This window comes from Rhincodon typus, chromosome 18, assembly GCF_021869965.1.
Source record: "Rhincodon typus isolate 14 chromosome 18, sRhiTyp1.1, whole genome shotgun sequence".
Taxonomy (NCBI): domain Eukaryota; kingdom Metazoa; phylum Chordata; class Chondrichthyes; order Orectolobiformes; family Rhincodontidae; genus Rhincodon; species Rhincodon typus.
Genome location: NC_063349.1, coordinates 22,783,830 through 22,797,752, shown reverse-complemented (window position 1 = coordinate 22,797,752; position 13,923 = coordinate 22,783,830). Strand labels below are relative to the sequence as shown.

Genomic DNA, 13,923 nt, shown 5'->3' with positions numbered 1-13,923 from the left:
GCCTATCCAGCCTCACCTTAGAACTCAAAACCTCCATTCCCAGCAACATCCTGGTAAATCTCTTTGAATCCTCTCCAGCTAATAATATCCTTCCAATAACCAGAATTGGACAGAGTACTCCAGAAGAGGCATTACCAATGTCCTGCACAACCACAACATAACATCCTAACTCCTATACTTAAAGATCTGATCAAGGAAGACTAGTGTGTATTTTAACCACCCTATCCATAAATGATGCAAACTTCAAAGAATTATATACCTGAACCCCTAGGTCCCTCTGTTCTACAATGCTACCCAAGGCCGTACTTTTAATTGTAGAAGTCCTGCCCTTGTTTGTTTTACCAAAATGCAACATTTAACCAAATTAAACTCCATCTGCCACTCCTTAGCCCATTGACCTAACTAATTAAATCTCTGTAATCTTAGATAACCTTCTTCATGTCCACTATTCCACCAACCTTGATGTCATCCACAAACTTATTAACCATGCTTTCTATATTCTAGTCTAAATCATTTATATAGGTAGGACAGGATGGGTCACAGTCATGGGGAAGGCCAGGGTGGGGAGATGGAAGGGGTCAGTGGGGATCGGTTTGATAGTTATTTTGGAGTTATAGCAAGTTGTAATCCCTCTAGTTACTTTCCTCAGGAAATATTCAGGTCAGTGAACACTCTGACTCTAACTCTGGGCTGTAGCTCTTTCTGGAGGTTTCCAACTGTGGAATAATTACCAATTGGATGTTTAAACTTCCTGGGTAGTCAGGAAGTGTCACGAACTCGAGGCGTTCCATTGCACATCTTTCAGGGAGCCTGGCTGCAAAGATTGTCTTCCAGTTGGAAGATCTAGACCAATGTGTATGATTTTATGAGGCACACTTGTAGGTGGGATCCCACATGAAACAGTAATTTAGGTCATACATTCTGTATAACCTCACTGATGTAAAATGATTAATTACCTGGCTTACTTTATAATTTTTGCAATGTAAACTTACTATTTAGTAGATTAGTGTCACAGTGTACTTTATTTGCAATAGATAACAATATATGTCCTCATTGAATATCCTGCACACTTGCATATTTATGCACTTTACACAAGTTCACACTTCCCAGGAGTTTTGGCAGTTGCTGCAGCATCCTACGTCACAGCTAACAAAGGAGGGAGAACATGGATTCCTTTGGCTATCCCCCTAGTGCTTCAACAAATTAAATGAGGACAAATATATGAATCTAAAAATCAGGTGCTATATTCACGACTGTTAATAACCCACAGGACCTACAGTGCCTACATCTGACTGGATGTGTCAGAGCAGGCTGCCTCTTCCACTTTATTACTATTCGCTGCATGCTGACATACTGACAACTTCAAGGAATGGGATGACCTTTCCTGTGGTTTGGAAGTTCACAGTATCATTAAGCCTCCACACAGCAGGATTATTCCAGATCATGCAAGCAACACTCAACAAACCAATCAATCTGCAGTTATATCTACATAAGGCAAGTGACTGAAACCATTCTAAGAAAAAACAAACTGTAAATACTGGAAATTTGAAATTAAAAACACGTTTTGATGGAAGTGCATAGATGTCACTCAGCACCTTCAAACAGAATAGACAACTTAAAAGTTTTTTGTCTATAAAATTCATCAAAAGAGAAAACCAATAGATCAACAAATCCTTAGCTACAAATCTAAACTTCAAACTAAATTCTGTTAATATTCTGCAGATATGGCAGCAACTGTAGGGAGAAAAGCAGAGTTAATGCAGAGAATGCAAGCTTGAGCAGGCAAATACAGGAGCAAGTTAGAATGTAATGTGTCTGGTAAGCCAATTGGCACATTGCCAACTCCCAATGATCTTGCCAGAGGAGGAGTCAATGCCACAAAGGTTAATTGCCTGGCAACAGCGCATACCCAATCGAGGAATATTAATGCGACTCTGGATCTTCCTGACAGCAGATAGGAGCCCACTGAGATTGCAGTCCAGCATTTAATTAGAGCCAGTGTCTTGCTGACATGTAGGAGGTAATTAAAGCCTTCTCTCACTCACGTGAGCACGCATCTGTTGGGACGCACTGGCTACAGCTGCAATCACAGCCTAGCAGCTGTTTCCATTGGTGTTATTTTAATCTTTTCCAATACTGCAGACAGTACCAACAACGCCCCCACTGTCTCCTGTCCTGCCTCAGCATCACCATACATCCAAGTAAGGCAGTCAATTGGATATCACGGCAGCCTCTGCTGTTGGCTTCCTCCTCCCATACTCCACCCAACCTCCTTAACTGTTTGGAGCTTTCCTCCTTCAGGTCACATGCTGTGATATAGTAATGATATCACCATCATATCTGCTAAAGGTAAACTGATGTATGAGACATAAATCACCAAAGCAATTGCATTGGGTACCAATGATCTGTAGGCATGGTCCTAAATCATCATTCTGCCGTAAGACAAATGGACATTGGCGACTCCACAAATAAAGTTGAAATTCCTGGTAGGCAATGGGGAAACTTTATAGAAAAGGCACAGTTTAGAGGTTCAATAAGTTGGAAGTAAGTGAAGTGTTTACAGCTCAAATTGAACATCACTGCCATAGTGAGACATGGTTGCTGTTAGGGAAAGCAAGGGCCCCGGAAACAATTAAAAATGAGGTTGCAGCACTGGGGAAGTCAGAAATTAGTATGATAAAGGAGAATTTCAGAAACCTAATTCCAACTGAGAAGGAAAGTTCAAAGACTATGGAAGCCAGGGGAAGTGATGGCCCAGTGGTATTATCACTGGACTGTTAATCCAGAGACCCAGTTAATGTTCTAGGGACCCAGGTTTGAATCCTCACATGGCAGATGGTGGAATTTGAATTCAATAAAAAAAATCTGGAATTAAGAGTCTAATGATGACTGAGAATCCATTGTTGGTTGTCAGGAAAAACCCATCTGGTTCACCAATGTCCTTTAGGGAAGGAAACTGCTATCCTTACCTGATCTGACCTACATGAGACTCCAGACCCAAGGCAATGTGGTTGACTCTTAATTGCCCTCTGTGCAATTAGGCATGCTCTTATCCTGTGAATGAATGAATAAATTAGAAAGAAAGTAAAAGGTAGGAAATCCATTACTTAGTCCTTGGTAAACTGTGGGAGAGGCTTACTTAAAGTACACATAGCAGGACTCATCAAAGAAAAAGCCATGAACTCAACAGGGACTGCTATTTAGAGACACAAGCAATGGAAATTAACTAGGAAAATCCTTAGTTTTGGCTCTATATAAACTCTGCAATCTATTGATGGCAATCTTATTATGGAATAGTGTGTACCGTTGCAACTCAGTTCCTAGTGACTCAGAGTCCAACACTATCTTTCCTTATTCACTCTTACATAATAATGGCAGCATTAGGAAATAGAAATGGTGCATACAGAGATAGGAAATGGGAAAGTTGTGTGCTACCATTTATTTAGATGGTACGACATTTGCCTGAAATGGTTATATAACAGGAGGCTGGTTTCTCACTCCCAAAATCTTGGACCAAAATTTTCAGGAAACAGGTGTGAGTTTCATTAGGGCTCCCATGATGTTGTATGGACCCATTGTAATGTTGAAGTGTCAATTTTGAAGAGCATAGTGTGTGCAATGCTTGTGATTGTTGTAGAGTGGCTCTAACCAGTGGCATTCAAAGAATCTCCACAAGCTGTGAACATAAAGATTTATAAATGGCTTTGCAGCATCCGAAGTGTCAATTTCCCACTAGCCCCAAAAGATTTCACAGTCACAACCACCCAACCTCTGAATCCTCCCTGAGGATTACATCCCCACGACTTCCACTGGCCTACAGTAGCTGGGTTTCAAGGGCAGATGCTAGATTTTATATCCCTCCTAATGATGAGTTGTTCCATGCGATTTACTATGAATACTAAGGTAGCCTGATCATGAAAATGCTGCAGGTTTCTGATCACTTTAATTGAATCACTCATGGGCTCAGACTATCAGGCCCCATCAATAAACACAATCATATGAAAATATAGTCATGACCCTTAGTACAGCATAATGAGTTAAGCCTCCTTTCATCTCTGGTTGACAGCATCAAACTTTGACTGACTTTCACAGCACTGTTGAGTATATGGAACAGACTTTATTCAGATACCATAGATGGTCAATCTATACATTACAAAGGTAGATCTTCTTCAACTACTTAAATAACTTTGCAGAACTCTTCTTAGGTATCATAATAGCTTTCTTCAATGCATTTCATACGTAAGTAGATGTTTGAACTTCTAACATATTAATATTCTCGTGATTAGCTGCCTCATGATGGAGCTTCCTCCAGATAATCAGGAGGACAGCTTACATACTACGGAAAACATATCCCTCTGCTTATGTTTGTTATACTAATTACTAAATATATATTGTACTTTAATTACTCACAGTCAGTATTATTCTAGTCATTTAATTTATAGAATCATAGTAATGTACAGCATGGAAGCTGGCTGACAGAATCATCCAGCCTTTAGCTCTTGGCCCATGGTCTTTTACATTAGGGCACTTCAAGTGCTTATCCAAGTACTTTTTGATTTCTTATTTGTACTTCTATAATGAGAAAACAAGTGAAAATTTGGAAAGGAACATAATTCTAGTTCATAGGAAGAGTATTGATCCATTTCTCCTCCCATCCAGAGCAACTCTATCGGTGTATTAGTCATTCGGTTCAGTTTATTACCTCAACTTTCTGACATATTCAGTAACAAACTTTGGAAAGCATAGTGTTTTTACGCAAATTCCAATACACAGATAAACTCAAGTAATCTTTTCTGCCAAGGAATATGACAAAGAATCAAACCTGTGGGCATTTGGACTATCATCTGTGTGACCTGACTGAAAGAGTACAATCCTGTAATACTAGAATGATTTCACCGTTCCTTTTCCACCAACACAGAATTATTTCTTTACAAAAACAAGTGGTTTAGAAGATTTTGTATATTGTTCAGACATTCCACAATTTTGAAAATTAGTACATGACTAGGGTTAGTTAATAACTTCAAAAGAAGTTGGTTCACCAATATGGCATTTGGACATTTAAAAATTTTGCATCTTTCACAGTCATTTAAGTAGTAGTTTTTGAAGAAAACAGTGATCATAAGAAGGATGAGGGGTAGTTTTACTTCTGTATGTAATTTTAATCTACTGGTCAGTATACTTCATTGATCAAATTAAATTAATCTGTTCTAAAATGTGTTTGCTTACAAAGTGATTCCAGTATGAGATCAGTTCAGTTACTCATTGGCTGCCTTTTTTTTATGTTTTAACATGTTATTTTCCTGAACACATGATCTTCGACAGAGATTTTCATTAAAGCCAAATAATATTTTCTCTGAACTTTCTTCAATCTCTTTATCTCTCAGTGCACCATCTTGTTTCAGGACATTAGACCTTTATTTAGCTGCTTCATATGTCTTTCCACACAAAGAATAAGATGTTTTAAGTTGGACTTTCTGGCCATCTTGTGGTGATGAATCACTATTTTCACCATTCAGATTCTCTTCCAATCTATGCACAAACCAGTTCTTTACAGCTGGAGTAACTTTGGCTTCTTGGAGCCATTTTGGTTTTGGAGTTACTGCTGTGAATTCAGATGCTAATGAAATATTAGCTAACTTACCAAACTCTTTCTTTCCAAATACACTCTTTTTGCTATCTATTTTATTTTGCATTTGTTTATTTGCCACTTTTGAGACAACAGTTTGAAGATTTTTATCCAATTCTGGTTCTTTTTCCTTCACTTTTGCTTGCAACTCCTTGGGTTTCTTTGACTTTCTTGAAAGCAGTTCATTGAATGGAAGATTGTGTATAAGATGTTTTCTACTTTTGGAATTGCCATTATTCAATTCTTTAGTTTGAGGTTTATTGCTGAAACATGGTGAATCTCTTTTTGTCACTTTGAAAGAGGTTGGTTTTGAAAACGATTTTACTTCCATTGGTTGATGCAATAATTTAACCTTCTGTGCCTTCTTGCTGTTTGATTTCTGAAATTCTTGATTGTCTTGCTTTGAATTTGGAACCATGGTGGAGTCCACTTTGCATAAATTCATCAGTTGATTTTCTAATGAAACAAAATATGGTTTTGAAGATACTGTCTCAGTTGTGGATTTCCGCGTACCTGGGATAAGGACTCTTTTCTTTTTCAGCTCCAACTTTTCTTCAGTTATTTGTTTTTCAGTCTTTAAGGTTTTAATTGGGTTTTGGCTAATAGATTTTTTCACTGCATTTACAACAGGAGGTGACACTTTTGCATTTTGAGCACTTTTATCTGTGCTGAGTGAAATCACACTCTCATTAATGTTTATATTCTTCTTTGAACTGTTTTTTATTCTGTTCTTCATCCACATTTTAACCTTTTCTTCAGATTCTTTTTGCCTCTTTTGACGATCAATTTCTTGTCTTTTATTATTTGCTTTTTCTAAGCGTCTCTGCTTCTTCTTCCTTTCTCTCTCTTTTCTTAGTAACATATTCTTTTGTTGAATCCACTTCTTTACGATATAATCATTTGAATTTTCCAGATGATTGTCTACTGGGATCATAATTTTCTTCTTCTGAATATCTTCACTCTGCTGTTTAGTTTGGGTTCGTATTTTCTTTTTCCATTTTTGAATGTGTCGAATAGACACATTTACATTTGGGACTGGATTGGAACGCAGAACTCGTAGCCCAAACGGCTTCATCACGGTAATGATTATTCGGGGCTTCTCAAATATCTTTACATTACCTTGTGCTGTTTTACTTTTGTTTGTTATGTTCTTTTTTTCCTTTTTAACTATATGAACCTTTGCTGGACATGGTGGATTTTGAGACAATGTGTTTTCATTTTCTTCAAAGTTTTCATTCATCCCACATTGGAAATCTTCAGAATGATCAATACTGATTGCTCTGGAGAGCCGTCCCGTGTTTAAAGAAGTCAAATTATATGTCTCAGCCCTACCAGGCTTTTTATGTGATGCTCGATGAAGCAGTTGCCTTGGGTCTGTCAACACATCAGCCAAACACATTACTTCTGCATTAATGAGTAACTTTCGTGTCCTATCTCCTTCGGTGTTCTCTTGCAGTTTCACTCTAGTTTTATCCCCGTTCTTTATCTTCGACATTTGTATGTAAAGATAAACTGTTTTTCCAGAAGCATTAACTCCTTAGATTGTGTTCAAATATTCCTAGTGGAGTTTTGTTTTATTTTGGTCTAGCAGTAACCTGACTCACAGAAGAACATATGCTTTTTGTAGATATAAGATTAACCAAAATCAATTATGATTGGTGTTCAATCCTCCTAGGATAAATCAGTATGACGAAACCTACAAATGAACCACAACCCAGAATTAAACCATGGGAAATTCACATAATTGCTCCAATTAGCAATTTCCAGTATTTATATAATCTAATAATGTGGCATGTGGTATTGATACAGCACAAGATAAAAGACTTTGAAATACTTCCAGAATACCATATTTTCATAAACACATTATCTGTTTGAAATATTTTCGATCAGTTAAAGCTTGCATATTGTAATGTACTAACTTCTTTAATTTACAAATGACCTCCAGAAAAACTACTGATTTATTTGCAGCAATTACATCACAATCTTATCATAACCCTATGACAATTGTGACTTCTATCTCAATAGAAAAAATAACTGAAGGAATAAAATTGCCTCATCAACTAAGAATGTAGACAAGACAATGAGGATAAAATTTAAATCTACAAAGTATAAATATGTGAAATAAAAACATGCAATGCATAAATTTGCAGAAGGATAATAATTATTTCAAAAATAAAGACTGGTTAACAGTTTTGATTCATTCAGGAATTATGTAAGACCTGTCTTTTCCTTTCCATAATGAAGCAGAACAAATTGCTCCCAGAATATTAAAACCAAAGAAGTTTAATAAGGAAGCATTGACGAGATTGGCTTCAATGAAAAAGACTTGAGGAAAGTAACAGCCCAACTCCTGGTAGTTTAGATTTAATTGCACAAAAATTGATCTGTGAATATTGAACTGCAGTGCAACATCACTATAAAACAAAGTAATTCACTGCATTAAGTACTTCTAGATATTACAATGTGATAACATGCTAATTCATTGACATTCTTAATTATATAAACATTAGAGTTGAGGTATGTTATTGGGCAAGGGGATTTCTTTATGTGTAACCTAAATGGATCTGACATGGGAGTGTTCGAGTGCTATTGAATTGCATTTAAGCTGCGATGCATCTTTGCTGGAAGGGTTTGGTTTAACAATGCTGTCTAGTGAGAAAAATAATATGGATCTCCAGCATTGGTATTCTTTACTATGATGAACATAAATATTCACAGAAAAATAAGGTGAAGTGAAAACTCCAATTGCAATTATTACAATAGTAAACGAATCCTTTTTAAAGGAAATTTGATTATCTGAAGATCTTACACACTTCTATTTCTTGTTATCACTGCAGAGCAAAGATACTTCTAAAATGTAAAATTAAAGAAACATGATAATATTTCTGATCATATCCCACTGTTTTGAAGAAGAAGTAAGTGATCATGGGTTTTGTTGTTCCCTTACAACTGCAAAAACCAACACAGTTGATGAAAGGTAGTTTGTTGAATGAAATCTGACTTTTAATCCCTGCCTTTCATGGTTAGATCTCACTTCCATTATACCCATGAGCTGCATGCACTGAGACAGGACTCATAGGCTGCTCACTATTTTTGGGAAGAGGAGGATAATTCCTGAAGATGTGTATTCTATAATTATGCATACTGCTTCTGAGTCCACAAAATTTTTTTAAAAATATTTCCTGTGGACTGTTTCGTGAGTGGTCTTCAGCAATACCCTGTGGAACTATCTGCTTGGGTTGTTCAACACATCATCCAAAAAAATTGAATGACGGCACCCAAATTTGGTTTGGGCCCCAGATCTTGAAATAAGGTTCCCATTTTTGACCAGACTTTCAGAAGATGCTTTCAACAGCTTGGTAAAACTCTACACTGAGTTTTATTGAACATGATGAGAACTCAAATCACATAATTTCAAATATTAACAAGGGGAATTAATTTGAGTTCAATTCAATTAATTGCTTTTATAAATGTATAACTTGCTAGGAAGGAATGAGTTGCAGAGAAATGAGTCAGGGTCAGATGGTACACAAATTACTAAGAATTACCAAGTGGAATATGGGGAAAACTTTAAAATGGAAAGCATTGATACGCAATGGTATTAAAACCATTCCTCGGAAATTAATTGTGAATATCAAAAAACTAAAATACATGATTCACTAAATAGTAATAACAGAATTACACATAAGTTACAGTCTAGTTGACCTCTTCTTCCTTACTTAAAATGTATCACTGATTGCAGAGAAGCTCACAAAACTAATTTACATTAAAAGGAAATTAATCTTGTAAAATATTATTACCATGAATGTTTGTTATTGCAGTGAAGTCTAGAACTATGAAAGGATATAGCCACTTGAAGCATTCCATTTTATGATAAAATATTTTCTTATATCTTTCCTTCAGATAGTCTGTTCAGATCCTTAAATTTGAAACAATGTACATGATATACATGAATAGTTATTGATAAATTTGAAAGTAGCTTACTGAATAACTCCTGACACCCTTCTTCCGATTTATTGCAGTGCTCCCTGAGCAACTGTTATGTAATGAGAGGTTTAGAAGTTTCATTTCCGTCCTGTGTCCTTCACCATTCCAATTTGACTCTGAAGCTTCAACTTTGTTGATCATGCCAGCTTCCAGCTGTTGCTAGGCTCTGAGCAAGTGATTAGCTGGTTGCTATGGTGGCAAGAGTTGTTTACCAAATTTCCTGAAAAGACTGAGGTCTCCATGAAAAACTGAATTTTGCAAAAATGTGATTAATTTTGCTGTGAATATGTGCCATCATTATGTCAAAATGTTAGCTCTCTGACTTTAAAATAAATCATACTTGCACTGCTCAAGCACCCTAATGTGGTGTTTCAAGGCATTTCGTGCCATAGAATTCTTTTGGAATATACTGTGAGTGATTACAGATATTGTGGGCAAAGAGGGCAGCTATTCCGCATTCCTCAAGTTCCACAACGGAGGAGATCAAATGAACAATTTTTTTTAATGTAGGACTGGGAGGACAAAGAAGAATGCTAACTACAGGAGAGCTCTCTGATAATTTTCAATCAGTGCAACAGATTTTAAGAATATTTTGCATCCAGCTGAACTACTATAAAAAGTAGATAATATATTAACAAATGATAAAACATCTAACAAACACAAGCATCAGCCTAGATCAGGCAGTTCGCTTGGTGCGATTCTACATTGCACAATCATCTGTCTGATAGGCAGTGTCATTGGTTCAACTAATTTAATACTCGGCAAAATCAAAATACTGCAGATATTGGACATCTGAAATATAAATTAAAAATGTTGGAAATACTCAACAGGTCAGGCAGCATCTGTGGAGAGAAACAGAGGGTGGAATCTTACCAGGCTCTAAGTGAGATGGACTATGGCAATATGAGCAATAGAATTGGGTGACACTATGGCGAGGTGAGCGGTAGAATTGGGTGACACTATGGCGAGGTGAGCGGTAGAATTGGGTGACACTATGGCGAGGTGAGTGGTAGAATTGGGTGACACTATAGCGAGGTGAGCGGTAGAACTGGGTGACATCTTGATTTCGATGTCATCTCCCTGCGTCTTGTTTCCTTTTCTTGAGTGGTAATATTCTCACTGGTGGACAGGCTGCCAATTTCAGCCCATGCCCACACTAGTGCATGTGGGGATTGGGTCAGGGCTGTGTGGGATGGTGCTGCGCTAACCACCTGTCAAATGTTATGTGAACACCAGTCAAAAAAAAAGTCAGCAATGGGATGGATGGAGCACAAAACCCAGGACAATGTTTCAGGTCGATAAACCATCATCAGCACTGAGGCTAGCTAGAAGTGGAATAGACTTTGAGCAAATGAAAGAGGGGAGGAATGAAGAACAAAAGGTAAGGTCTGAAATAGGGTTGTGGGCTGGAGAAATTAAATAGCAAATGATTGGCGGGGGGCAGTGATTTATAGAAACAGTTACCCTCAGCAGGTAACAGTTTGGTGGTAAGGTGTTCTTCTCAGCATCATCTGGCACTTACTCCATTACTATTCCTTTGTACTGCAGGAGAAAAAGGTCAGTTATAGCCTGGAACGTTGAAGACTGGTGAAGGAGTACCAGACACTCATGATCAGACCCTAACGAGATGGAGGCACTTGAGTTGTCCGAGAGCAAGGTGGTCATTCTTGTCAGCTGAAGAGGTTTGAGTGATAGTTGTGGAGAGTGAGGGGGATTGCTCTGAACTCTGCTGCAAAGGAAGAGTGCTCCACTCAACATTGAAAATGATAAGAATGAGTTATTGAGAAAAATGATGCAAGGAGGAGCCGAGTCAGTCAGCGTTACCTGGGAGAGAGTTACTGCTTCAGATTCAGCAGAATGCCAGGATTAAGAAACAAAATCCAGCTGTAACATAATAAGAAAATCTGAGGTTGATTGGCCAGTGAGTAATGTTGCTTGGGGACTGAGGCTAAGCAACCAGGAGTTTAAAACAATATTAAAAGTAACATGTAAAAAGTGAGTAGTTGTCAAGTTTTTTGTTGTATTTTTACATAAAATGCAGTAAGTATGAGTAGGGTTTATCAGTATTATAATAGTTTATTAATAATAAGAAGGTTTATTATTATGCAATGCTCTATTAGCATTGGTAAGGTTTATTACTAGCAGCAAGGTTTATTAGTAATAATAAGGATAATAGTTAATAAATAAAGTATTGATATGGGATAGCTGCAAACTTAAGAATGCGTGTGGGCACTCCAAGATATTGCTTCAATTACCATTTGTTGACTTTTGCAACAGCTTGGGTTCCAGCGCTTCGACAGCAGCAAGCGTCATTGTGGTGAGAAGTGAATCTGAGAGCTACATGGATTGTACATTTAGAGATGCATTCACCCTGCAGCTTAAGGGTATAGAGTGAGTCAGGGAATGAACACCCACCAGGTAGTCAAAAACAAATAAACAGGTCATTCAGGAGCTCCTTGAGTGGATCTCACTCTCCAACCAGTACGGAGTTCTGAATACCGATGAGGTGATGGTTCATCTGTGGGGGACATTCAAAACTCAGTCCATGGTGCCGTAAGGTGGCTCAGTTATAAAGGGGAGGAGTGTTCAAGGAGGACTGGTAGAACAATAGTGATAAGGGTCTATAGTTGGGGAATGGACAGACACCTTTGTGGATGCAGATGTCAATCCAAGATTGCTTTTCTCATGCCAGAGGTATAGATGTCACTGGGCAGCTACAGAACATTATGGTGTTGGAAGAGTGACTAGCAAGAGGACATGGACCATGTTAGTACTGATCACATATATAGAAAAAAAGGATGAGGTGCCAGCAGATCTTAAGGAGTTAGGAAAGAAATTACAAAGTAGCACCTTAAATTAATAATCTCTGGATTATTCCCAATTCCACATGTCAGTAAGCATAGAACTAGGAAGTGAAAGCAGATTATTGCATGGTTGGAGGGATAATATAATGGAAGGACTTTAGATTCCTTGGGCATTGACATCAGTTCTGGGAGAGGTGGGATTTGAACAAGCCATATAGTTTGTACCTAACAGGCCAGAACAAATTATTTTACAGTTGGCCAGGTTTTATATTAGTTTGGTGGGGGCAGTGGAGGGATCTGGAGGGTGAATTCAATTGGGATAAAATCATGAATGGAAGAAAAAAGCTGAAAATTAGTGAATGAAGATTAGAAAATGTAAAAAGAGAGTTTAGCAGTGCTTAAGGGTTTATGCTTCAATGCAATGAGTTTAGCAAATAAAGCAGGTGAGTGCAGGACACAGATAGAAATGCACCAACTTGATATTATAGCTGAAATAACTCCACAGAGGCTGATATCCCGTCACAAAGTCACGCTTTATCCACACACGAACAGTCCTTGACTCTGGTACTGCCTCATTCAGGGTGGCAGTATCTCTGACATTCTTCTTTTCATCTGTCAGCCGGCACTCCCTGATTGGATCAGATTAACAGCCTCAGTCAGGGAACTCATATTCTATAATGTCCAGGTGGCTGACCTCGTTACAATCACTACAATAGCAACTCTAAAACATAGCTCAAAAAAGCACAGAAATGGCAGCTGAGGTGCCTAGTTACAAGGCTTTAAGGCAAGTTAGAGAGGGGGATAAATAGGAAGGAGAATGGGAGGTGATGGCCTAGTGGTATTATCACTGGACTGTTAATCCAGAGACCCAGATAATATTCTGGGGACCAGGGTTCGAATCCCGCCACAGCAGATGGTGGAATTTGAACTCAATAAATATCTGTAATTAAGAAACTAATGATGACCATGAATCCATTGTCAATTGTTGGAAAAACCCATCTGGTTCACTAACATCCTTTAGGGAAGGAAACTGCCATCCTTACCTGGTCTGGCCTACAAGTGACTCCAGACCCACAGCAATGTGGTTGACTCTGAACTACTCTCTAGGCAATTAGGGGTGGGCAATAAATGCTGCCTAGTCAGCGACACCCTCATCCCGTGAATGAATAAAGAAAAAAAAAATTTGGTCAAAGAAACAATTAAAGGTGTGAGAAAGTCATGAAAATTGAATTAAAAATCAAAAAGAGGTATATACTATAGACCCCCAAACAGTCAGAGGTAGATAGAAGAGCAAATACATAGGCAACTCTGAGAGGTGGAAATGACACAGCAATAAAATGAAATGGGATTGTTTTTGTGTGAAAAGTAACAGAGGGAGCAGAATTCTTGCATTCAGGAGAAATAGTTTGGTCAGGATTTGCAAGCCCAAAAAGAACAGGCACTTTTCTGGACTTAGTTTTAGAAAATAAAACTGGACAAGTGGAAGGGGTTGAGGTGGGGGAGCAC

General features: G+C 37.9%; 1 protein-coding gene across 1 annotated transcript; it reads right to left on the bottom strand.

The window, feature by feature from the left end:
- Positions 1–4,116: 4,116 nt before the first annotated feature.
- LOC125485356 (titin homolog) lies at positions 4,117–9,714 on the bottom strand. The gene is made up of 2 exons (XM_048607758.1): positions 9,611–9,714; positions 4,117–7,322 (listed from the first exon to the last, which is right to left on the bottom strand). The coding sequence occupies exon 2, from the start codon at positions 7,119–7,121 to the stop codon at positions 5,415–5,417; it is 1,707 nt and encodes a 568-aa protein (XP_048463715.1). The 5' UTR covers positions 7,122–7,322; positions 9,611–9,714; the 3' UTR covers positions 4,117–5,414.
- Positions 9,715–13,923: the final 4,209 nt, after the last annotated feature.

Excerpts from the sequence above, each read along its gene's own strand:
- LOC125485356 (XM_048607758.1), bottom strand. The coding sequence starts at position 7,121 with ATGTCGAAGATAAAGAACGGGGATAAAACTAGAGTGAAACTGCAAGAG.